This window comes from Oryctolagus cuniculus, chromosome 4 (assembly GCF_964237555.1).
Source record: "Oryctolagus cuniculus chromosome 4, mOryCun1.1, whole genome shotgun sequence".
Taxonomy (NCBI): domain Eukaryota; kingdom Metazoa; phylum Chordata; class Mammalia; order Lagomorpha; family Leporidae; genus Oryctolagus; species Oryctolagus cuniculus.
The window spans coordinates 5,041,605-5,066,721 of NC_091435.1; the positions used below are offsets into that span (position 1 = coordinate 5,041,605).

At 53.1% G+C, this 25,117-nt stretch overlaps 1 protein-coding gene across 1 annotated transcript in view; it reads left to right on the forward strand.

Moving 5' to 3' along the window:
* Positions 1 to 12,891, forward strand: part of DSCAM (DS cell adhesion molecule) — a 722,199-nt gene extending 709,308 nt beyond the window's left edge. Inside the window, exon 33 of the mRNA XM_070071799.1 lies at positions 11,920 to 12,891. Coding sequence (XP_069927900.1) covers positions 11,920 to 12,272 — 353 coding nt within the window. The 3' untranslated portion in view covers positions 12,273 to 12,891. The remainder of the gene's footprint in view (positions 1 to 11,919) is intronic.
* The last annotated feature ends 12,226 nt before the right edge of the window (positions 12,892 to 25,117 follow it).

Consider the following 25,117-nt stretch of genomic DNA (forward strand, 5'->3'; position numbering starts at 1 on the left):
TGGTGTGGCTGCCTTCATTGTGTCCCCCTGTTCTAGAGCTGTGACGTGTCACTGTCACAGTCAGCTTGGTTTAATTGTTGGGGGTCCTAGGCTATGGCAGGCCCTCAGGAGATGAGCAGTGAGGCTTGGAGAGGCAGGGGCACCCATGTCCTGCCGAGTGGCCAGAAGGAAGCTTCCAGGCCCGTTGCTTCAAGCAAAGCAGCTTACCAGTAACCAGAAACCCCTACACCTGCAGACAGACCCTGTGAAAACAGATACGCGTATGACGCTAGAGGATTCAGCCCATATTGAATGAATATTGACTATTTTCTGTGTAAAAAGATCCTGGGTGCTATCCTAAGCCAAAAGTGCCGGTGCCGTAAATTAACACTTCTCACAGTCTCATCTGTTGATCAGAAAAGTGTGCAGTCTTAGAAACGGCAAACGATCCTGAAGACATGATACAAGTCTATCTCAAGAAAGCCCAAGCAATGAGACAAAATTCAGCTGTGGGGGGTACCCCTATACACACACACACACACACACACACAACACACAGCCCCCAGGGCAAGGGAATATTCAAAAAGATGAGGGGACAGCAAAGCCCATCTTCTCCCTGTTTGGCCCTGCTTGGGTTGTGCTAGAACCACATTTTGATGCATCCACATCCCAGAGTAGGGAGGCATGTCCCATCACTTCAAAAAGTTGTGGGGTGGCAGGTTAAGCCGCTGCCTGCAGTGCCACCATCCCCATATGAGCTCCAATTCAAGTCCTGGCTGCTCCACTTCCAAACCAGCTCCCTGCTAATATACCTGGGAAAGCGGCAGAGGATGGCCCAAGTACTTTGGTCCTGACACCTACGTGAGTCACCTGGATGGAGGTCCAGGATCCTGGTTTTGGACTGGCCCAGCCCTGGCTCTTGCAGCTCTTTGGGGAGTGAACCAGTGGCTGGAAGACACTTTCTCTCTCTCTCTCTCTCTCTCTCTCTGTAACTCTGCCTTTCAAGTAAGTAAATCTTGAAGAAGTAGTACCAGTAGTAGAGCCAGCCCCTCGTATGCACCCCACCTGCTCTCAGGCACAGGGCTACAACACTGTGCGGAATCAGCCCCATCCCCTTCGCCAGTCTTGACCCTAGTCTCCAGCCTCCAAAGCCCTGGCCCTCTACCCCTCCACAAATGTGTCTGAGCTCCTCTGTCTGGGATTCTCTCACTTCCCATCTAACGCCTCTGCCGCCATGATTCGCGATGCACAGGGCTGCTGAGCCGGGTCTTCGTGGCAGAGCAACCACGATCCCCAGCCTGGATCTTCTTCCATGAGAGGTGGAGGGGAGGGAGTGCCCATGTGTGCTTCCCTCTAGGGCCTTCATGGGAGCTGTCCCCCTTTGAGCATCATGGATCCTCCCCCTCTGCTCCTAAATCCCTCCGCATGAGCTCCGAGCTTGCCCACATGCCGGGGGAGATGCTTCAGGCCTGCCTTCTCTAAGATCTACTTTATTTCAGTAGAACCATGACTCAACGCCCGACTTTGTACCTCCGTGCAGTTTTTGAAATTCACCAGCAAGTAGGAGGGTCACAATATCGATGAGCTCTGAAAAATGCATGAAGCCTTTGCCATACAAGCCAGGAATGGTAATGCAGCCCTGTATGCGGACCCTGATATCAATCTCACATTATTTATTTAGGACTTTTCCTGGTTGCCGTTCGGGAAGGAAGATTCACTTACCAAGAGAGATTCATTTACAGGTTTTCATGACTGTGCTGCAGCATCAGTATTCAACATAGAGAGTGTGAGATCCGTGCTGCCTGGGGCGTGGGCAGGCAGCGCGTCGCCTGGGTCTGGGCTCTCTCATGCTGTAGCGTTACTGGAGTCTGGTCTCTGTGGTCTTTGTTGAAATTGCTAGAACTCAAACTAAGCATCCTCTGCTTCTTCAGTTTGCATCAACATCCAGGTGTGTCTGAGCACGAATAGCAAACCTGGTTAGGAACGATGACCGAGGCTTTGTATGTGTCCCCGGAGGAGTCAAGTGCCTGAGGCTTTGTATGTGTCCCCGGAGGAGTCAAGTGCCTGAGGCTTTGTATGTGTCCCCGGAGGAGTCAAGTGCCCAAGCACCGTGACTCACCTTCATTCCATGTGCAGTCTGGAAGGCGTATGCCTGAGTTCACGGCTCCTGACTTGCAACACCTGCAGGGCAGGAGAAAGACGCTGCCCCAGGGCCTTGGAATCTGTGGCCCCCAGAAATGCATGCTTGTGTCCCACACTTCTGCCCAAATTCCTGACAGACATGCACGTAATCGGCGCCACAGGCCACATGGCTCAGAGCACAGGCGAGACCCGGGTAGACTTGGCAGTGCTCTGAGCAACTCGGCACGCCTTCATGTGACTGACTTCCAGAACTACCTGGAGGCAGAGGTGGGTTTCCCACGCACAGCCCCTAACTCTCTATCTAGTGTTCTCCCTGTGCTGTTCACCTCCCATCTCCTCTGGCCCAGCTGGAGAAAGACCTTGAGATTTTTGCCTGGTGACCGCTGTCCGCTGGAACCCTCTCTTGTGCTCGTCTGCTCCCTGAGGACTGGCACTCCGAGCCTAAGGACCGCAAGTCCTTATTCTGGTTGAATTCAACCTTTTCCAAGTAAGGTGAGAGAGCTTGGATCATCCACATGAGGCTTTCTTATCAACAGCACCGCTGACACGGGAGAGGACAATTCTCTGTCGGGTGGGGCTGTCCTGAGCATCAAATACTATTGAGGTGCAGCCTTAGCCTCTGACAAATCAATGCCTCTTCTGGCTGTCCCTGAGCCACTGTGACAGCCAAGTGTCTTCAGGCATTGCCACAACTCCCCCAGGGCCCAAAATCAGCCTAAGAGGAGAATCCGTGGTTTCTGCACAGCGAGGGGCAGGAACCACGGTCTGAGGGCGGATGCACGGAGGGCACGTAGGTTCCCGATTTTCTGAGTCGCTTCCGTCTGGTTCTGCAGTAGTATTGACTGCACCGTCTTTCTTCCAGAGCTGAAGTCCATTCAGACTCCGGGGGTGAGTCTGAAGATACCAGGGAGGTTGAGCTCCCCTGGTTGCCAGCTCCAGGGAGGCAGGCTCAATCCACAGTTGTCACACCATCAGCCGGACAGCCCTGGCTTGATCACGCCTGCCGCGGAGGAGCATGGGACCCGCTGATTGGTGTCGGAGGCAGGCGGGTTCTGAACCATTTCAGGACTGGAGGCGAGGAGGGGATAATGACACCAGCATACAAAGTGGTGAGGGTCAGGGAGACATCAACACTGACTCATTTAATCCGATTGTCCAGAGACATCAGAGGCCCCGTGGCTCCCCACAGGGTAGCAACGGGAAGATGAGAAATGAGCATTATGTCAAATAATACGGCAGAGTGGTGCGACGATGGCCGATTGTACTCGTCCCTCGGGGCGGGTGGTGAAGCTGCTGCCTGGGCACCCTCTGGCAGGGCAGTGTGGGTGCAGCCTGTGTTCTGCAGTGAGGCTAAAGAGGCCAAGAGTGAGGAAGGGCTGGGCACGACACATCTTGAGGCTTAAGAAGAACTGCGGATTCACCAGGATCCTGCCCCCTTCCAGGCGTCCGCTCCCCCTCCCTCTCTGCTGCTGACCCGCAGTCCAGCTGATACGTCTCCCTCACCATCTGCTGCTCTCTGCCCGGGACTCCGTCTCTCAAAGTCCCCTTCTCCAGGGACTGGCGACTCCGTGTCTCTGTCCTCTGCTTCCTCCAGGGTGTGTGTGTGTGTGTGTATGCGTGTGTGATGAACCAAGACCTCGCACATGAGGTTAAAATAAAAGAAAAAACAGTTTGGGGAGCAGAATAGATTTGCAAATCAGGAGACACGGACTCAGCGAGAAACCAAACGAATGTTCCACCGAGGGCTTTTTATAGCCTGAAAAGGGGAAGGGAGTGCACACAGCTTAGCATTTGACGGGGCGGAGAGAAGCAGGACGGAGCAAGTCTGATGGCTGGAAGCCGGCACAGATCGGGCTGGTCATACATCCTGCAAGTCCACTGAACGTCCAGGGCAGTGTTGCTGGGCAGACGTCCGCACAGGCGTGCGAGGTGGTGGTGTCCTCTGTGGAAGGCTGTGGCACTGGTGGTCTCTGTGCTGGCTCCTCACAGGCAATGGTGCAAGAGAATCCCTCGTTCACAGGTGCCCGCCCCGTGCGGCTCTCGCTAAGGCTGACACACAGGACTCCATTTCCACTGACGTGGTCCGCAGCGCCCACCCTCTGGGTCCCTCCCTCCTCCCTTTCCCTCAGCGTGGCGGCCTCTCTCTCCGTCTCCTCCACCTTCCTCCCACCTGCCCCATCTGAACCTCCTCTGACCCCATCTGCGTGCTGTCCCCGGCCCCAGCTCAGCTTCTCTGAGCACCTCGCTGCCCTAGGTGTCTGACGCGCCAGCATCCTTCACCCTCCTGGCTCTTCTCCAACACAAGGGGCTCGGGTCTCAGGAGCATGCCCCATGGGGCTTGTCGTCCATGTGAGCGCTCCTGGAAACCCAGAGGTCAGTGAGTGGGTCACAGCCCCGAAGACCCAGGCGGGACCCTGTTGGCCTCTGTCCCCCGTGCGTGTGTCATCTAGGCTTGTGGGGGGGGGCTAGCTGGGCTTAGCTCACCGGGGGACGGGCTGGAGGTGCAGGCAGTTAGGTGAGCAGAGCTCAAGAGGGCGTGGAGGCGCGGCCAGGTCTGGTTCCCCCAGCTGTCGAGGGAGTCGCTTCTGCCGACACCAGCTCTTCCCACTGCAGGCCCATCTTCCAGACCTGGCAAAGCTGCTTCTCCAGTAAGAGCTCTCCTCCCACACCCCCACCTCTCTCTCTCTCTCTCTCTCTCTCTCACACACACACACACACACCCCTCACTGTGCTGTGTTCTGATTGCTGTCTTGTATTCTGCTACCACCTCACCCCTCCTCGACCTGCATGACTTGCCTCTGTGTCTCGATGAAAGTTTTAGCACAAAGGAACCAGGACGGGGAAACAAGGCAGGACGTGAACTCAGGGGGCACTGCGTGTAAACCATCACCGAATCTCCAAGGGAACGCCACGGACGCTGGTTTATTGGAAACGGAGCGCTGACGCCGGCCTTGGGGCCCTGTGGGTGTTTGATGCAGTTAGTGCAGGGTCGCCAAGGGCATCTGCCCCTGCTGAGGTGAGCACCCAGGGCTTGTTGAGCGGCTCTGGAGTCCAGACCAACAACTCCTGGACTTCCCTTGGGTCACTACCACTCTGAAATACATGGCAACGCCGAGGGGGGTCCTGGCCGGTGAGATCTGGGACGCTGCCACTCCCTGAGGACAGAGGGGCCTCAGAGAGGATTCTGCTCGGTCCTGGGGGACACTCCAGGAGACCTCAGACCCAGGCAGCCACTCCCAGCCCAGCCCTCGGAGCGTCCTGGGGATGGGGCCGGGGTGCCTAGTTCCGCAGGGAGCAGGAGGCCTGGGAGAGCGACTTGGGCTTGGCCTGGTTCGAGAAGCAAGGACAGGTGCCAGGATGGCGCCAGCTGTACCCACATTGGGCTCTGAGCTCAGCGCATGGGACCCGTGAGTCTCTGTCCGTGTTGCTGCCTCTGTCAATCCTTCCGTGTCCCTAGATGGGCGCGGCAGCACGGCTACTGATGGTGGAGCTGCTCAGGGCGGCATCAACGGGGAGGGCCCCGAGGCCACCAGGGAGGAGAGAAAAGGACGTCTGGAGTTTACTGTGGCTGCTGTGACAAAGTGCCACACGTAGGTGGCTTAAGACAGTGTTAATGTATTGTCACAGTCCTGGAGACCGGAAGCCCCAGATCCAGTGTCACGCGAGCTGGGCTTCCCCCAGGAGCTCAGGGAAGCAGCTTCCCTGGCTCTGCTGGCCTCTGGAGGTGTCAGGTGCCTGCATCACTCCAGTCTCTGCCTCCCGTGGCCTTGGCCGCCTCTCTGGGCCCCTGTGTCTCCAGTCTCCCCCACTTCTCTCACAAGGACACACGTCACGGGACTTGGGGCCGACCTCAAGTCTAGATGATCTCATCCCAACACCCTCAGCTTCACTTCGTTTGCCAAGACCCTTTCTGCAGATGAGGTCACATTCGCAGATTCCGAGGGAGACTTCTCGGACACAGCATTTTGGGGACCATTAATCAAGGCACAACAGAAACTGAGGCCGATGGAGGAGCTCCTGGCTCCCTCTTCTGGCAGGAAGCCAGCCCATAGCTTCAGACCCCTGTCCTGGAGGAAAGCTTTCAAACCAGTTAACTGAGGCAACCCCCACTGCAACCAGCTAGGGTAGAGCCTATTGTTATTCCCATTTTATGGATAAGGAAACGGAGCCCAGATACAGACCAGTCTGATAAACGCAGGCAATGTCTTCCCAACCTCTACTCTTCATCAGCACAGCCGGAGTTGAGGATAAGGGTTTCTCGCGTGAGACAGGAAGTTTGGAGGACAAGGATCTAAGAGGAGCAGGTGTGCCAGTGCCCCCAGGTCACAGGCTTCACCTCTCTCTCTCTCTCTCTCTCTCTCTCTCTCTGGAGCAGTGATCGCATGAGCTGTGTTGGTTTGTACAGGCAACTGAAGAACACAGAAAGAGAGGAGAGAATCCAGTTTCCCAAGCAGTATCTGAGCTAGCCCCGGGGCTGGCATGGCGTGGGCTTAAAGTCCCTGTGACACACAGAGCCCACCACCAGATCCCCTGGAGTGATGGTGAGAGCGCGTGTACAGCCTGCACTCCACCTGCAGGCTGCCCAGTGCCAATCAGAAAGCACGCGCAGTCAGAGGGGGCATCACACCCCGTCACGGAGCCTCTCCTGCGACGTTGGATGCCCCGGGACGCGTGCAGACCTTCAGTCGCACGCGGCGGCCCTGGGGCATTTCCACTCCTCTACCCCGACCTACGTGATCCCCACATCCACGTGGGAGTCCCTGCAAGCAGGAGGCGGACGCCGTGGGCTTTGTCCTCTGACCGTGAACACGTGCCCACCCCGTCCACCACCTGAGCATTCTCTAACCCAGCTGGGTCTGACGCACTGCTGCTTTGTAGGGCTGTGTGCAGTCATGGGAGTTGCTGGCAGAGACTTATCCCCAAATCCATTACAGCGCTGCCAGTGTGTCAGGTGTTCAAGATTGAGCTGGGTCCCTCAAACAGCGGGAAGCATCCGTGACCTACATTTCAAAATAACTGTGGAGGTAAACGCATTCCACATCTTCTCCAATATTTGGGCAACATGAAAAAATTACATTAACCATGTGCATAAACAAAAGAGAACACATAGAATTTGCCTATTTAATTTTTAAGAATGGAGACCGGTAATCCCTTTTAGGAAACTGGCTATATAAAAATCCAGATCTCAAAATTAGTCATATTAGAGTACATTGATTCATATAAAAATGTTCTCCAGATTACAAAATAATTTTTGTTTATTTCATAATGGCAGCTATGGCAATGCTTTCATGATATTTGTTTGCAAATGACTAACCCCACAATAGGTAAAATTGAAAAATATATCCACTACAATAAAAAAAAAGGTAAATAATTTGCAATGCCATGGGGCTTCACTTTTTATTTTAATTTATTTATTTGACAGATAGAGTTAGATAGTGAGAGGGAGAGACAGAGAGAAAGGTCTCCCTTCCGTTGGTTCACCCCCAAAATGGCTGCTACAGCCGGTGCGCTGCGCCGATCCGAAGCCAGGAGCCAGGTGCTTCTCCTGGTCTCCCATGGGGTGCAGAGCCCAAGCACTTGGGCCATCCTCCACTGCACTCCCGGGCTACAGCAGAGAGCTGGACTGGAAGAGGAGCAACCAGGACTAGAACCCAGCGCCCATATGGGATGCTGGCGCCGCAGGCAGAGGATTAACCAAGTGAGCCACGGTGCCAGTCCTGGGTTTCACTTTTAAAAATTGAAAACGTTCATGTCTCAGGAACAAAATGAACGCATGTGGTGTGATATACTCGTATCTTCAGCATCAGAGCCTGTAATATCAGAATGCTTGCCATCATTCACTTTTTCTAAGCAGAAGTCGATGTGCATCAATTTACCCAATCTCTTTTTGCAAGAATGCCAGATTATGCCACTTCTTTCTTTAAAACTTTTCCAGCTGAATATTTTATTTATTTTGAGATAAGATATCTTTAATTTACAGTACAGCCAAGGGCTTAGTGTCTCTAAAGAATTCAACAATAAGGGCCGGCGCCGTGGCTCGCTTCCAGGCCAGCTCTCTGCTGTGGCCCAGGAGTGCAGTGGAGGATGGCCCAGGTGCTTGGGCCCTGCACCCGCATGGGAGACCAGGAGAAGCACCTTGCTCCTGGCTTTGGATCGGCGCAGCACGCTGGCTGTAGCAGCCATTTTGGGGGTGAACCAATGGAAGGGAGACCTTTCTCTGTGTCTCTCTCTCTCTCACTGTCTATAACTCTACCTGTCAAATAAATTAAAAAAAAAAAGAATTCAACAATAAAAATAAAAACCCACAGTCCAGCATGAAAATAGGTGAGGGCCATAAACAATAGTCAAAGGAAAATATTTTCAACTTAACTCATGTAAATTTTAAAATAGTCACAAAATCATTAAGACTACAATGTATAATACATATAGTAGCAGGGAATATACAGTAATATATAATAAGAACATTTATAGAATTTGTATATATAGTAGTATATAAGACACGTAATAGTATTTACACACACACACAGAGGGGGAGAGAGAGAGTATATAATTCCAAACAATGACTTAAAGTTGGACAAAACATTGTATTTGCAGCAAAACTGATACACACAGGCATTTCTTTTGAGTTTGGTCTTGATTTTAGCTGCCACTTCTAAGGGAGAACATGTGGTATTTGTCTTCCCGTGTCTGGGTTATTTCACCCAGTCTGATGTTCTCCAGTTGATGTCACTTCTTGCTGCATGAGTGTCACGGCCAATCACTGTCAAGGTATTAATCATCGGGGTTTCCCTTTGATCCAGTCCACCCTATGAACCCAACATTGAATCAGAGTGCCTTTGTGCAGCTGGGATCACTGAGTGAGTTACATGCTGCAGTTCTGAATGACATCATAGAATTACTCATCATCATCTAATAGGATAAAGACATCCCAAAAATGTCAGTGGGAAAATGCTAAGTGGATTCTTGAATCGTAAAGACCGAGTGGCCTGCCAAGGTAATACAAGGACGTGGACATCATTCAGTAAAAATTTCCCGAGAATAATGTCATCGTTGCTGCTATCCTGCGGGGAGATCCTTAGGAACAGCCACAGCATTTTGGCAACGTTCTGATTCTGCATCATACTAACTGCACCTCCCAGCACCTGGCCTGGCTTTATTTTCTTCCTGGTCCTCCTACGCCATTGGGTGGCCTCTCCCTCTACTGAACTGCTGGTTCTCTTTCGGTGGGAAGACTGCCAGGTGGTCTCCCAGGTTCTGAGGATAAAATCACTGAGTCCAGCTCTGGCTTGACTCCCGTGGTTTTCCCACGCCCCTCCCACTGCCTTCAGACCCCGAGGGCCCAAAGGGAGGGCGAGAAAGGCTGGGCCAACTGTTGTGAGCTTACAGGGAATGTTTTAAAGCAAAACGGGAAGGTTCAGTTATTTTAGAGTCAGATTCTATCACTAAGGGAAAATGCACACTAGATATCAGCTCTTGCGTGTCCCCCCAACCTCATTAAACCAAATCCACGATCCTTTGTCACTAAAATACGACCTCCCCCTACATACACATCCTCTCACAGTTAACAGTTCCATTGCCCGCCTGTCTCCCGAGCCGGACACCGGGGAGGGATCACTCTTCGCTTTCACCAGCCCCACCTGTCATCAGTTCTGAAGCTCTCTTCCTTGGACCACCTACATGGCCCCAGTCTCGTTCCCTTACACCCCACAGGTGCCCCCTGAACTCACACCGTCACCATGTCTCTCTCACCTGCACGGCCTTCTACCCGCTCTCTCAGGTAGGCGGCTCCAGGACCGCACAGCCCTAGCCCCTTCCGTGGTCAGAGCCGCTCACCTGATATGTCATGAGTTACAGGAGTCCCTCAGCCGTCAGGATGGCCAGGAAGAACCCCCTGAGGACACGCAGCATGCTGCAAACCACCCCCTGTCTACACAGATCTTGAAGTGAGAAAGGAGGGAAGCATTGAGCTCGAGAAGGAGGACTGGTCCCCAGTCAGCAGACACTCAGACGCAGGGTCTGCCCAGCTCAGCCTTGAAGTGCTGGTTGCAAAGTGCATCTAGCAGCTGGGCCCTCTCCGCGCTCATGCATTGTGGGAGGGTGATGGACAGACTGGGGTGCATTAAAGACGTGGACCAGTGCCATGGAGATGAGAATGAAGAGCAATCTGTGGCTACAGTGCAAGCAGAATGAACTGGAGAGGAAGGGCATCCTGAAGCCTCCTCCAGAGGATGGTGACATTTAACAGGCTGGGGCGGGCAGGAGACAGATGCTTTGGGGGATGAGGGTGGGAGCGGGGCTGGCCTTTGTGAACCGTGTTTGCAGACCACAGCATTTAAAATTCCGAATGAGCATCCGTGTTAGAAATGCCTAGCAAAGCGTCTGAAGTTCAAGTATAGGGCTCAGGAGAGAGAAGGATGGGAAAGATAGGTGTGGGAGCTGTTTGTAGAGACCACACAAGCAGCCATGCCTTTCGAGAGAGGGAGCCGAGGGCAGGGTCCAGGGACAATGCGGCTTGAAGGGGTGAATAGAGAAAAGGAACCACGAAGGTGAGTGACAAGTGGCAGCCAGGCGTGCAGGAGGGGCTCTGTGGGGTCACGGGACCATGGCAGCTGAGTTCCAAGAACAAGAGCATCCAAAGTGCGACACCTTGTCACAGCACAAGGAGGCTGAGCGCCAAGAGGAAGCCATAGCATTTGACAATGAGAGGTCACAGGTGACTTCAAAAGAAATGACTTCAGTAGTTGACGGTGACAGAAGCCGTGTCCGTTCCGGTTTTCCAAGAAGCAGATGCCAAGGTGGACTAGACATGCAAGGATTCGCTGAGAGAAATCCTTGGGCAGAATAAAGACAGGACGCAGGAGTGGGCGGGAAGAGGCAGAGAACCACGGTGCAGGTCTGACACCTGGGAGACGAGAAAGGGGAGGAAGGACCGGGTAGAAGAATCTGAGACCACAGCGCTCGTCCAGGAAGGCTGCAGCCTGGCTGACGGGGCTTCCCTGAGCAGAGCTTGTGTGTTAGGGAAATCCTGCACGGCACAGACACTGTGCTCAGGAGAAAACCCCGCTGGGCTGGTCCTTGGCTCAGGGGTCGGGCGTGCAGCTGCTCACCGTTGCCAACTGCCCCCTGTAAGATCTGCTAGAGAAGGAGACACCTGGCAGCACAGAAGCAAAAGTGGTGAACTTGAGAGGGAAGCAGAGAGCCTGAGCCTCTTGTCCCTGCCAGCCCTGGATCCACAGACGGCACGGCCAGGACAGAGACACAGAAGTGCAGCAGATGAGCACGGCCTGGGAGGGGTACCTGCTGTGCTGTCTTCCCCTGAAGCCGCCCTAGAAGGCTGGCACTCCATGGCCGGCCAAGGTCACACGGCTTTGTAGAACGGCCGAGCCGAGAGCCGGCCTTCCAGTGTTCCTTCCTGGGTGTCCCTGGCTCCACGCACAAGCTCCTTGCTTCCCCCAGCACCTCCAGTGGCACATGGGGTCCTGTCTGCGACAGACCGTGCTCCGTGGACGTGGCTGCCTTTGAGGTAATGTGTGTTTGGGAGGGTCTCGTCACCTGCATTTCTCTGGTGCACACCTGACAATGAAGAGCCCAAGATACCACACGACAGGGCAGGGCACAGAGTATGCGGATGACCCCGCCTGCCTGTGTGGCACATGCTGACGAGGCATCCTGAAAGGCGTGCCCACGTGCAGTGGCATTTCCACCACTAAACCCTGGCGGGCCACTGTGAGCACACAGGGGCTCCCCGCACTCCTGAGCGACTGCAGAAACCCACTAACTCTCTGTGTCTGTTCACAGGTGACCTCATCCACTTGCCTCCATACCTTAGAATGGACTTCTTGTTGAACCGAGGTGGCCCGGGCACCAGCAGGGACCTGAGTTTAGGACAAGCGTGCCTGGAACCTCAGAAAAGTCGGACCCTGAAGCGCCCCACGATCCTCGAGCCCATCCCGATGGAGGCCTCCTCCTCTACCTCCTCCACGAGAGAGGGGCAGTCATGGCAGCAGGGGGCCGTGGCCACATTACCTCAGCGGGAAGGGGCCGAGCTGGGACAGGCAGCTAAGATGAGCAGCTCCCAAGAATCGCTGCTCGACTCTCGGGGCCATTTGAAAGGCAACAACCCCTACGCCAAGTCATACACCCTGGTATAGCGGACAGCGTGGCTGGATCGCCGTTGTAAATACGATTTAAACCATTCAATCAAAGCTACCTTTTTTTTACAGAATTCCAATATTTATAATGAAAGAAAATTGCCAAAATATATTAAAAAAAAAGAGAGAGAGAGAGAGAAAATACTGAAACCACAGACAGTGCAAAGACTGTCCTGCTTTTTTTCCGTCTGAGTGTGAGCTCCATCCGCCTGGGCGTCTGATTTTTTGGGAAAGAAGTCCAGTTTTATGATCTTCACAGGCTACTGCATTTTTACTGATTTTCTACAAAGTGCATGGGGGACTAATTCAACCTTCCGACTGGAAGTTCTATCACACAAGGGTCAAGAGAGAAAACAGAGGGGGGAATTAGCCCATTTGTGGATTTAAAAGGAACACTGGTTTGGGGGCAGGGGACAGCTCTCGCCACGCCCGCACACCTTTCTTTCCCATTAGAAACTGTGTCCTCGGTTTGATCTTCTGTTGTTAATTAGGATGAGTGCCGTCAGTGAAGGGGTGGGGGGACCGATTCTGTTCTCTTTTTGGTTTATTTTTTAATTTAATGAGACACTCTTTGCATTTTGTCTAAGCGAAATAAACAAGAAAAGGTCGTCTGCCTTTATTTCTACGTCTGCTTCTCTCCTCTGGGCCCGATGCCTGCGTCCTGCTTCCTACGCACACTTGTGCTGTTGAACACCAGGCCGGGACCCAGAACCCAACCCACGTAACCAGAGGAGATGCTGACGCCCGGTGCAACTGCTGCTCCCAGGCTGGGGGGCACAGAGGTGGACTGGCCTCGGGCACTGCGGGGGGCTGGCCAGAGTGGCCTAAGCCATCGTGAGGCTCTGCCCGTGGCAACGGGGCCTCTCGCTAGACCAGAGGTCAGCAGGCTGCAGCCCAGGAACTGACTCCCCGACTGCTTTCGTAAGTAAAGCTTGACTGGAACAAGGTCAAGTGCACCATTTGCCCATCACGAGGCTCCTTGTGTGCCACGAGGCAGAGTGGAGTAGCTGCGACAGAGACAGTGAAGCCCACAGAGCACAACCCTGCCCTAGAGACACACACTCAGCCCAGCTCACATGAGAAAGGAGGAGGCCCCTTCAAGCTTCCCACCCTCCAGGACCCGCCCGCCTTCCCTGGCCTGCCATCGCGATTTGCAGTAACCATCTTCATGTGCAAGGCCTCTTCAAAAAGTTCATGGAAAATGGAAGTAAAAGACTTGTTTACTTTGGTGCAAAGATTTTTTTTTTTAATTCTTCCTAACACGTTTCCCATGAACCTTTTGAAAACCCCGTGTGTGTTGCCTGCAGCCCACTCCTGTGCCCAGAGGAAAGCTACTGGGGAGTTGAGTGATGTTCCTCTGAAATCTAAGTTTCTACTTCCCTGCCTCTCAGTCTGGTAACTCACCGACGGGCGCATGCCAGCAGAGAGCCTGCTCAACCACAGCGTGGACTGCATTGCCACGCGGTGGCCCTCACACGACACAGTCCTCCTGTGGCAGCAACGTGGTGGTTCCAGCTTCCCCTCCCCCAGAGTCCTGGCGCTGGCCAGAGAACTTCTCAGACGCCCACGGCTGCTGCTCCTCCCAGGAACAGACCACACAAGGGCCTTCCACCCTTCACATCCTCTACGGGTGCCCTGCAGGCCACCAGCAGGGCTGGTAGCAGCTGTTACCCCCTCGGAACCTGCTCAGAAATCTCCTTCCCTCCCTCCATCCCTGTCCTCCTGTTTCTCCCTCATCCCGTCCCTCTTCCTTCTGCTGACTCTCCTCGGAGGCCGCTGGTTTAGATGTGAGGACACAGCACCTGCAGAACAGGCCCAGGAGCAAGTGAGGACCAGCTGCTGGCTCGGACCCTCAGCGAATGCGGGATGTGCATCGCGTTCTTGCCAGAGTTTCGGGAGTGACTCTACGGCGGCACCGGCCTGTCTGCATCCTCAGAGACTGTTGGTTCTTTTGTTTTTCGTGTTTTTTTTTTTAATGAAAAGGAATGAAAGATTACTTTTTGGGGGGAACAATAAAGCACTTTCATCAGTCTAAAATTTCTATATCCCACAAACTTAGATGCTTCCCTCTTTTTAAAATTTTCTCTCAAAACAGTAAATAAACTAAAAACTACGATCTACATTGTGGCTGCCCCAGCCGGGGTTGCTTTCCAGACAGATGCCTTTAAAACACGCAGCCACATGAATTCAGCTCGCAAGCACTGCTCCAGGCAGCTTACCTCCTGGCCTCTCAAACAGAGACCTGACATCCCTGTGTTTGCAGGGGTCCAGAGCTGTAGACTAAAGGGGTGCTGTCCATTTTTTTTATTTTTTTTATTTAGTAAATATAAATTTCCAAAGTGCAGTTTATGGATTGCAATGGCTCCCCACCCCATAATTTCCCTCCCATGAGCACCCCTCCCATCTCCCGCTCCCTCTCCCATTCCATTCACATCCAGATTCATTTTCAGTTATCTTTATATACAGAAGATCGGTTCAGTATATATTAAGTAAAGATTTCATCAGTTCAGGGGTGCTATCCATTAAGCTCTCTATGGAGAGTGGTAGTAAGGATTTTTGCCTGGACCTCTGCCTGCCTCTCCTCTGGGAAAGGCCTTCCTGTTAGCTCCAGCGTGCAGGCAGATTATCTTAGAATGGGGCAACCCGGAAGAATCCTTGTCTTCAGCCAGCAGCCACAGGGAAAGGGGCATGACTGGCTTTCGTCCTTGGCATCCATCTAGAGAACACCACTTCCTGCGGTGAGCACACAGCCCAGGCACTTGCACCACCTGCTTCCTGCACGTGTCTTCCCGGCCACGTTATCGCATCCACATCCGCCCTGGCTACGGGGAAGAGAAGAGGCTGCCCACGCGCAGGTGGGGAACGCTGGCGCGGTGGGGGAGTGCGCCTGCCGCTGGCCACGAGCTCGACCCACCCGCTGCACCTGGGCCTTTGCTGTGGAACGTCCCGACACCATCTCAGGACGCAGAAGACGGCCGCTCCCTGCCCCGCCCTTGACAAGGTGCTACAGCTCCGCCCCAGGCCCTCTGGTCTGCTACCGTGACCCCTCAGTCGCTCGGCCACCAAGAGTTGTGAGCGATTCTGAAGGAACCACGGAAGTCTCCCAGGGACTCAGGAACTCTGCAGCTCCATGTGCAGCCATGGCTCCTGCCTCCTGGCACTGGGAATCCAAGAATCAAGCCCCCTGCCCTGGAAAGGCTTAAAGGAACCTAACAAGATGTCCATATTTAAAACCCCTCCATTTTTAATTTTTTTTCTATTTTCTTTTTTTTTAACTTTTATTTAGCAGATATAAATTTCCAAAGTACAGTTTATGGATTGCAATGGCTCCCCCTCATAATTTCCCTCCCACTCGCACCCCTCCCATCTCCCGCTCCCTCTCCCATTCCATTCACATCAAGATTCATTTTCAATTCTCTTTATATACAGAAGATCAATTTAGTATATATTAAGTAAAGATTTCAACAGTTTGCACCCACACAAAACATAAAGTGTAAAATACTGTTTGAGTACTAGTTATAGCATTAATTCACATTGAACAACACATTAAGGACAGAGATCCTACATGAGGAGTAAGTGCATAGTGACTCCTGTTGTTGACTTAACAAATTGACACTCTTGTTTATGGCGTCAGAAATCTCTCTAGGCTCTTGTCATGAGTTGCCAAGGCCATGAAAGCCTTTTGAGTTCGCCGACTTTGATCTTATTTAGACAAGGTCATAGTCAAAGTGGAAGTTCACTCCTCCCATCAGAGAAAGGTACCTCCTTCTTTGATGGCCCCGTTCTTTCTGCTGGGATGTCACTCACAGAGCTCTTTCATTTAGGTCCTCTTTTTTTTTTTTTTTTTTTTTTCAGAGTGTCTTGGCTTTACATGCCTGAAATACTCTCATGGGCTTTTCAGCTGCATCCAAATGCCTTAAGGGCTGATTCTGAGGCCAGAGTGCTACTTAGGACATCTGCCATTCTATGAGTCTGCCGTGTATCCCACTTCCCATGTTGAATTGTTCTCTCCCTTTTTTATTCTATCAGGAACCTAACAAGATGTCCATATTTAAAACCCCTTCATTTTTTAAACAAAAGATTTATTTATTTTGAAAGGTTGCACACACACACTCGCACACGCACACAGATCTTCCATCTGCTGGTTCACTCCCCAGATGGCCGCAACAGCCAGCACTGGCCCAGGATGAAGCCAGGAGCCAAGAGCTCCATATGGGTCTCCCAGGTGGGCGCAGGGGCCCAAACACTTGGGCCACCTTTTGCTGTTTTTCCCAGGCGGTTATCAAGGAGCTGGATTGGAAGTGGAGCAGCTGAGACACGAACCTGCACCCATATGGGATGCCGGCATCACAGGCGGCAGCTTTCACAGCTATGCCTCTTTGAATTTCCTCAAGAATGCATCCCAGGGAGTGTTTCAGTTCTCAGAAGAGGCCCCGGGAATACCAACCCCCAACAGCTTAATGTCCAGGGTTCTGCGCCCCAGGCTGAGGCTCCATCCCATTGTCCAATATGACCTCACACGCCCAACTGAGGCTGGAGGAAGGGCAAGGTTCTCGGCAGGTCTTGGCAACCCGGCTCTCCCAAATCCTGATGAGTGCTTGACTCAGACATGGCAGCAGGTCTGTGTGAAACAGGTGTCTGCTTCCTCTTGGCTCATGGCTTGCTTGAGGGGAGAACTCGCGAAGGCAGAGCCTCTGAGCCAGACAAGCCAGGGCTGCAGCATGGACAGGAACCTGCTGAGCAGACCTCAGCCTAACCTGGGCCACCTGCGCGTCCCTGAGCAGGAGTGGGAGTGGCTGTGGGGAGGCAGTGCCCGCGGGCCCCTTGTATCCGTGCCTGTCCTCTGAGCAGTGGCTCTCTCGGCTTCTCCTCCCTGCACAGCAGGGAGCACTAGAAGGTACAGTGTCTCTCTAGTGGGCAAAAGGCCAACTTGTCCACTGACCACTGACCAGGGTAGTAGAAAGAACAGCTACCCCTCAGGCAAAGGCTGGGCAGGTTTTCTAGCCACACCCTTTGAAAGTTGAGTTTCCCAGGTGTCCTCAGACATGGGCCATCTGGGTCCACGCCCTCACTGGTTCAAGCAATGCAGACGTCCTGGGCGGGCTCTTACCTCCCTCTCCATCCTCAGTCCTATGGCGTAGTCCTCCCTAGACCCTGACTTCATACCCCAGTCTACCCTCCTAGCATCAATCATGCAACAGTCTCTGTTGTGGCTCTTTACCCTGATCACCGGTTACCTGTATCATTCACTTGTTTATAACTGTCATTGTTTAGTCTGTCACCCCTCCTGGAATGTCAAAGACCTAACACTTTGTTTGTTTACTTGTGCATCCAGTGCCTAGAATGGTGCAGAGTAGGCATCCTGAAATACGTGTTGAATAGGAAAAAAAAATGTGGGGGCCTTTGTAGGCTGGGAATTCCTCAGCTGTGTCCCAAACCTACTGCGTGGATGGTGCCGCATCACCCCAGGCTGGGGTGCCATGGGAACCCACTCTCCTGCCACTGGCTCTGCTGACTTCAGCCTTAGTTTTGACCAAGGAGGCACCCCTGGAGTGGCAGGTCGGCTCAGTCACTCAAGCACGGCACAGAGCCCAGCCTCTCCAGTTCTCGGCAGCAGTGAGGAAGACCCCGGCGGCGCCTGCTCCCGCCCCCTCTCTCCAGAAGGAGGAGCTGCAGCTTGGACTCCAGGCCCCGGCACACTCACGAAGCTCCTGCAACCTGGTGGGAATGCTGGTCATCGTTCTCTTCTGTCTCACTGCCTCGCTTTCAGGAAGAAAACACTAAACCTTGGGGGAAAAACGACTTGGTGGTTCATGGCAAAGGGGGTCTATTCCATGTCTCAAGACAAGCTTTGCCAGGTCAGAAAGGCATTTGTCTGCCAGCAACTTCAGGCCAACTCTAGGAACATAAGATGATGTTCACCTCCCCTAGCCTGGTAACTCTCGGAGACGCCCATGCTCTGCCCCAAGGAGAGAAACCTTCCCTGGAGAACAAGGCATCTGGGATGTGCACCCAGAGAGACAGAGGGCCCTTGGGGTCAGACTGCACCTGGGCGGTTCACCATGTTCCCCAGGTTGGCCATTTCCAACCAGGCTCTGTCCACACACGAGGATAATACTCTCAAAGGCTTAATTCAGTGCCGGCTTCAGCGTCTCCTCGGAGGCTCCCCTGGAGTTGGAGTGTGGCGGCAAACAGAGCGGACCTCCTGTGCGGCTTTCGGGGAAAGTGTCGCAGCAGTCTGTGGAAAAGGTGCTTCCGGTTTCCAGAGCCGAAGCTACAGATGTCTCATAAAGGAGGCTGCGGCTCCTGAGAGGAGGAGGCTGGTGGGATGCCCTGACCCAGTTCAAACTTCAGGAATACGAAAGCATGACCCTTGCCCTCAGGAGAAGCACAGTCCCCACCACAACCACTGCCCACACCAAAACACAAGCCCATCAAGTCCCGCGGGGACAGGTGCCTCTGCCATGGCCCAGGAAGGTGATCCGATCGCACCCCCAAGAACCACATGCTGCACGTGCAAAGTAATGCATGAACCAGGGAACGATTAAGATGTCAGAGCTGACTTGTCTTCGATGTGTTAGTCCAGTGCTCCACCTATTCCCCTGACTGTTCATCCACAGGACAGAGGACAGCCCTGTCTCACTGAAACTTCTGCTTATCTTCTCTTGCAAAGCTCCTTCATGGGGCTGGGTTGTGGTACAGTAGACTGAGCCTCTACCTGCAGCACCGGCATCCCAGGTGGGTGCAGGTTCATGTCCCAGCTGTTCCTCCTCTGAGCCAGCTTTCTGCTGTGGCCTGGGAGGGCAATGTAGGATGGCCCAAGTGCTTGGGCCCCTGCACCCACATGAGAGGCCCAGAGGGGATTTTGGCTCCAGGCTTCAGGTTAGCCCAGCTCTGGCAGTTGCAGATATTTAGGGAGTCAAACTAGCCAACAGAAGGCCTCTCTGTCTCTCCCTCTATCTGTGCCTCTGCCTCTTAAAAAAAAAGCTCACTCATGATCCCCAACTCAGCTCCTGATATTCTTCTCAGTTGCAAGGTGTTAACACTCACCATCAGGGTGCCGATGTTTCCAGTAGGAGGAGGAAGAGTTCCTCGCATTGAACCCAGAATAATGGCAATGCCTCCTAAAAGGGTCACCAGGGCACGCAGGAAGGAAGCATTCTTGAATCTATGGCGCTAAGTGGAAAACCCTCTGGGATCCATCCTTGCCAAAGACTGATTTTTTAAAGGGATGTATTTACTTATATGAAAGTCAGAGTTACACAGAGAGAGGAGAGGGAGAGGGAGAGGGAGAGGGAGAGGGAGAGGGAGAGGGAGAGGGAGAGGGAGAGAGAGAGAGAATCTTCCCTCCGCTGGTTCACTCCCCAAATGACCACAACAACCAAAGCTGAGCCAATCAGAAGCCAGGATCCAGGAGCTTCTTCCTGGTCTCCCACGTGGGTGCAGGGGAGAACCCCCCAAAAACCTGGGTCACCTTCTACTGCTTTCCCAGGTCACAGCAGAGAGCTGGAACGGAAGTGCAGCAGCCAGGACTAGAATTGGTGCCCCTGTAGGATGCCGGCACTCCAGGCGGCGGCTTTATCCTCTACACCACAGCATCGGCCCCAAAAGATTGACTTTAAGATATGTTTGCCTGCTTACCTGCCTCTTGTGCCCACTCTGCAGAACACGAGAATTGTGTTTGTCAAATGACGAAGGCGCACAGGAGGATGGAAGTTAGCCAGCCGCATGCAATAGCAAGAACACTGCACCGAGAAGCTGAGCTCTGGCTCCTTCAGCCACTGAGGGCACAAACTTGTGCAAGAAGGTCTTGTGAGGACATCAGCAAACAGCAGGTTGGACCAGAAGGCCTGCACGTCCCTCAGACTCAACCAGGAAATGGCCCTTCTCAGTATCTACCAATCTCGCTCAGAATCTAAAACTGTGCACGTGCAAGGTGAGGAGAGACTGAGGACTGCACGTCGTTCATGTTTCAAGGTCCCTGTCCCCTAACACAGGCATCAGCTGAAACCAGTCTACACGGATAAAGTACGCGCATGGAGCGAACGTCAGCGTGCAGTGTGCAGTGTGAGGTTGCTCCACGTCCACGAGCCCAGCACGAGGCGAAGTTTCATCCCTGCAGCGAACTCCGAAACTCAGCTAACGAGCATGCTTGTTCTTTGTCCCGGAGGGAAAGGGAAGGGAAGGAAACTACCCGGCGAGGGGAGGGATTCAGGAACTCGAGACTGGTCTGTGTGTTGCATAATATCTCCCCCAAAGATCACCCTTCCCTCTCCGCTTCTACACGCAACCCGCTCTGTGGGCAGAGCAACACGTCTGGCAGGGCTCGCAGTCGGTGCTGCCAGCCCCTGGGTGACAGCATGGAAGGCGGTGGTTGTGGCTGCTGCTGCTGTCGGTGGAGAAGCTGGTGGTCTGTCCACAGTGGGGGCACCCCAGGCTCGCCCCCTGGCCAGGATCACGGCTGCTGTCTGAGCACAGGGACCAGGACTGCGTCATCTCTCAGCTCTGGAAACGGATGCTGAAGACCAGAACTGACCCTGGCTCTGTCCTCCTCCCACCCCTGGTCAACTCCACACCTGCACCCCGGGTCCAGCCTCCCCTGGCTCTGTCCTCCTCCCACCCCTGATCAACTCCACACCTGCACCCCGGGTCCAGCCTCCCCTGGCTCTGTCCTCTTCCCACCCCTGGTCAACTCCACACCTGCACCCCGGGTCCAGCCTCCCCTGGCTCGGTCCTCTTCCCACCCCTGGTCAACTCCACATCTGCACCTCGGGTCCAGCCTCCCCCAACTTCACAACACCCTCCTCCCTCTCACTCTGGATTTCCTGTCTTGTTCATATGTTAAGATAGTCAAGGGGCTGGCACTGTGGCACAGCGGGTTAACACCCTGGCCTGAAGTGCTGGCATCCCATATGGGCACAGGTTCAAGTCCCAGCTGCTCCTCTTCCTATCCAGCTCCCTGCTATGGCCTGGGAAAGCAGTGGAAGATGGCTCAAGTCCTTGGGCCCCTGCACCTGCATGATAGACCCAGAGGAAGCTCCTGGCTCCTGGCTCAGATCTGCACAACTCCAGCCGTTGTGGCCAATTGGAGAATGAACCAGTGGATGGAAGACCTCTCTCTCTCTCTCTCTCTCTCTCTCTCTCTGCCTCTCCTTCTCTCTGTGTAACTCTGACTTTCAAATAAATAAATAACATCTTAAAAAAAAAAGACAGTCAAGGGGCCGATGTGGTGCAGCAGGTTAAGCCTCCACTGCCACAAAGCCAGCACCCCTTATTGGAGCGTTGGTTTAAGACCCAGCTGCTCTGCTTCTGATCCAGCTTCCTGCCAATGTGTCTGGGAAAGCAGCAAAGGATGACCTAAGTGCTTGGCCCCTGCCACCCTCATGGGAGAACCAGATGCAGCTCCTGACTCCTGGTTTTAGCCTGATCCAGCACCAATCATTGCAGGTATTTGTGCAGTGAACCAACAGATGGGAGCTCACTCTCTCTCTCTCTTCTCTCTCTTCTCTCTCTCTCTCTCTCTCTCTCTCTCTCTCTCTGCCTGTCAAATAAATAAACCTTTTTTTAAGAAGTAAAATTTCACCCATTAGTAAAGCAGAAATCTCTCCCTCCACCACACCCCCTCCCTTACCCCCGCCACCAATAGGCACCACAAGATGTCTCCCTTGTGCTGGACTCCAGGGCCCCTTGGCCACCCTTACCTTTGGTCCCCTCTTCGTAGCCACAGAGAAATTGTCTTATTCCTGGCTTCCGCCTCCAGGGCCCCTTGGCCACCCTTACCTTTGGTCCCCTCTTCGTAGCCACAGAGAAATTGTCTTATTCCTGGTTTCTGCCTCTACTTTTTGGGCTAATTCTTTGTGGGGTCCCCATTCTCCAAAGCCCCTTCAAGTATGTGTGCTCCCAGTCCACCCTCAATCCTGTTTGTGCATCTCTCATCCTAGGAAAAATTAGCATCTCATTGTCAATGACAGCTTTAGTTACCAACTATACTCTGAGGACTCCTCAGTGTCTACCTCCCAGATGGACTTCTGCTCTGAGCTCCCAGGTTACACCCAAGCCTCACGGGTACCTGCACTTGGCTGTTCCATGTGAACCCCTAACAGCACTAATGACCACACATGACGCCTGCTCTTGGCTGCTCTCGGCTCCCCTCTCTCCTGTTGCAGCAGATGGCTTCACCATCCCATCCAGAGCTCTCCCTTACCCTAAATGTACTCCCCATGTCTCTCACGCTCTTATACCTTTCCCCATGCTTCCTAATCTCACTCCACCTGATCCAGTTCATGTCTGTCCTCACATGGATTCTTGCAATATCTTCCTGAATCATTCTTAGTGTCCTCAACATTGCACCTTTCCCAATCTTATTCTCTGTACTAGAGCCATATTACTTTTTCTGATCTCAGTGAGTTATTTATTGCTTAACATTTTTCAATGGTTTTCCATTACCTTAAACTAAAGGTCAAGATCTTCAGCACACCATTTAATATCATCCACGGTCTGGCTCTCCTCCAGTCTGCTCTCTCGAAACATGACTCCTCTCTTATCTCGATCAACACCCTTTTATTCTCATTCTCTCTCTCTCAATGGTATGCAGTGATTCTCCTTGGAAAGACTCCAGCAGGCTGCCAGAGACACGTTGTCCACGGTGAGGAGAGACTTTCCTGCAAGTGTATGAGCCTGTGACCGCTGGGGCAGGAGTGAGGAATCCACGATCACTTGCTCAACAGCAAGATGAACCCTCAGGTATAGCTTCTTCAGTTCCCTGAAAGACGGTCTGGCCTAGGACTCTGCCTGAAAATACACTCTTGTTTGGCATCTTCCTTCCTCTTCCCTGCCCTGGGAAGGGTAGCACTTCCCTGTGGTCAGGATTCGCAGACACTCCTCTGCCCTTCCCACCCCAGGGCCTGGACCTGCATGATGAAGTGGCAGACGCACCAGCACTGGACCCCACATCACAAAACACTGCCTTGAGTTCAGGGACAACTTAGAGCCAAGAAGTGTGACGTCCGGCGTAGGCCCGCGGGCTCTCCTGGCCCTGATAGATCCAGAAGCTTCCGTGGAGCATTGTAACCGCATCTTGAAGATGGAGCTAAGATGAGAGATTGGAGATGACCCCTGGTGACGTTGGGGCACTGTCCTTTGGAATACAGTGTCTGTCCTAAGCCAACAGCCATTCTGCAGCACTGTGTCCCCAACAGTAGGCTACATGGATACAGAAACTACAGTCTGGAAGTGGGAGTGGCCTTGGTCACTCCTGTCACTCTCAGTGATGCACAGGGACACATGGGCTCTCATTCCCACAGCTTCAGTCTGTGCACAAAAAGACTCCAGTTACCAGACGGGGACATTTCCCTGAGGAGCCACAGTCAGTAAGACCCGTGAACCCTAAGGCTACAGCAGCTGCCTGTTCCCTCCCTGAGCAGATCAGTAGGCAAAGCCATCATCACCCTGGCAGGATTGACCGACCTTGTTCATCACGAGGAAGTGGACTTTCCACATAATGGATCATTGACTCATTCGCCTACTCACCGATTCATTAATCTGCTTAGATATTCATTGTTAACCGTTACTGAACATCTACTACACTCTAGGCACTGGCACAGGTTCAGGGCGGGATGAAGAAAAACTTGCATTAGGTGGAGTTCCCCAGGTATAGAATTTGAGATGTCAATTTAGATGCAAGTGATTTATTCAATCCTGCAAAAGCAAACAAGAAAGATGTGCGGGAAGAAAGGCTACCAAAGGAAGAAACAATCCAGTGGATCTTAATGGAACCTGGAGCATAAATTGTAGCTCGAATCTGACTCCACCTTGAGGCAAGACAGCAAGCCTTCTACACTCCTGCACTTGTCACCATTTGACTAAGATGCCTCTAGAGGGATGACAATTCCTAGGCATCTTGGTTCTCTGTGCTCCTAGGAAATGTAATCTTAAGGAGTTCAGGGACAATCCACTAGAGAAAGTTCTGGGTGCTAATTAGAAGAGAACGTGATCTGGGCAAACAGGAACAGTGCAGTGGGATCCGTGGGATCGGGCAGAGCAACCACAGGGTCCACTACAGGCCACCCATCGTCAGCTTAGATCCACTCACTTCTCACAGGGTTCACTTCACGCTACTGTGTCTTCTTCAAGATTGTGGTCAATTTTTCACTCAGTGGCGAGTCAGTGGGGGCAAAACAGAGCCCCCACTGCTGCAGTCAGCCCCAAGGTAGAATCTCCACCATCTGTTTCCTTCAGTTCCCTTCACCCCTGGCAAGCACCCTCTGCTGCCCCAGCTAGGGGACCTGAGCCACCCCAGGAGTCTGCTCCAAACCTTCCCAGGAACCCAGGAAAGAAAGTGTGAAGCAGCTGCAGACCAGACACACTGGTGGGGGCGTGTCCCCGGTTCAAACCTCCCCCAGCACCCCTCCCACAGACGAGGAACTGGCTGGAAGCTGTTCATGCAGGCACTGGGCTCAGGGCTTGTTTCATCTGATTGACAGGTGTGGGGGATGGGCAAATCAGCCAAGGTTTTGGAGCCAGGGAGGGAAGACAGTTTGATTTCTTCAGCAGGGCTGGCCTCAGCCAGGAAGCATCCAATTTTAGCACTACCTTTGATGACAAAATCCTCTCGGGGTTTATTCCCTAATGAGGATTTACATTGGGACTAGCAGTGAGGGCTTTCAGGGACAGGAGGAGATATTTATAGGTTGGAGAAGCCGTGCAGAACCTCTAACACACTTCCAGATTTGAGTTTGGCTGCCTTTTAAGGCTCCTTTGTGATTCTCTTCTTTGTGACTGATTCACGCTCTGGGCGCCCTGCTAGGAAGAGTCTAATGCTTCCAACACCTGGGGCAAGGAACTGT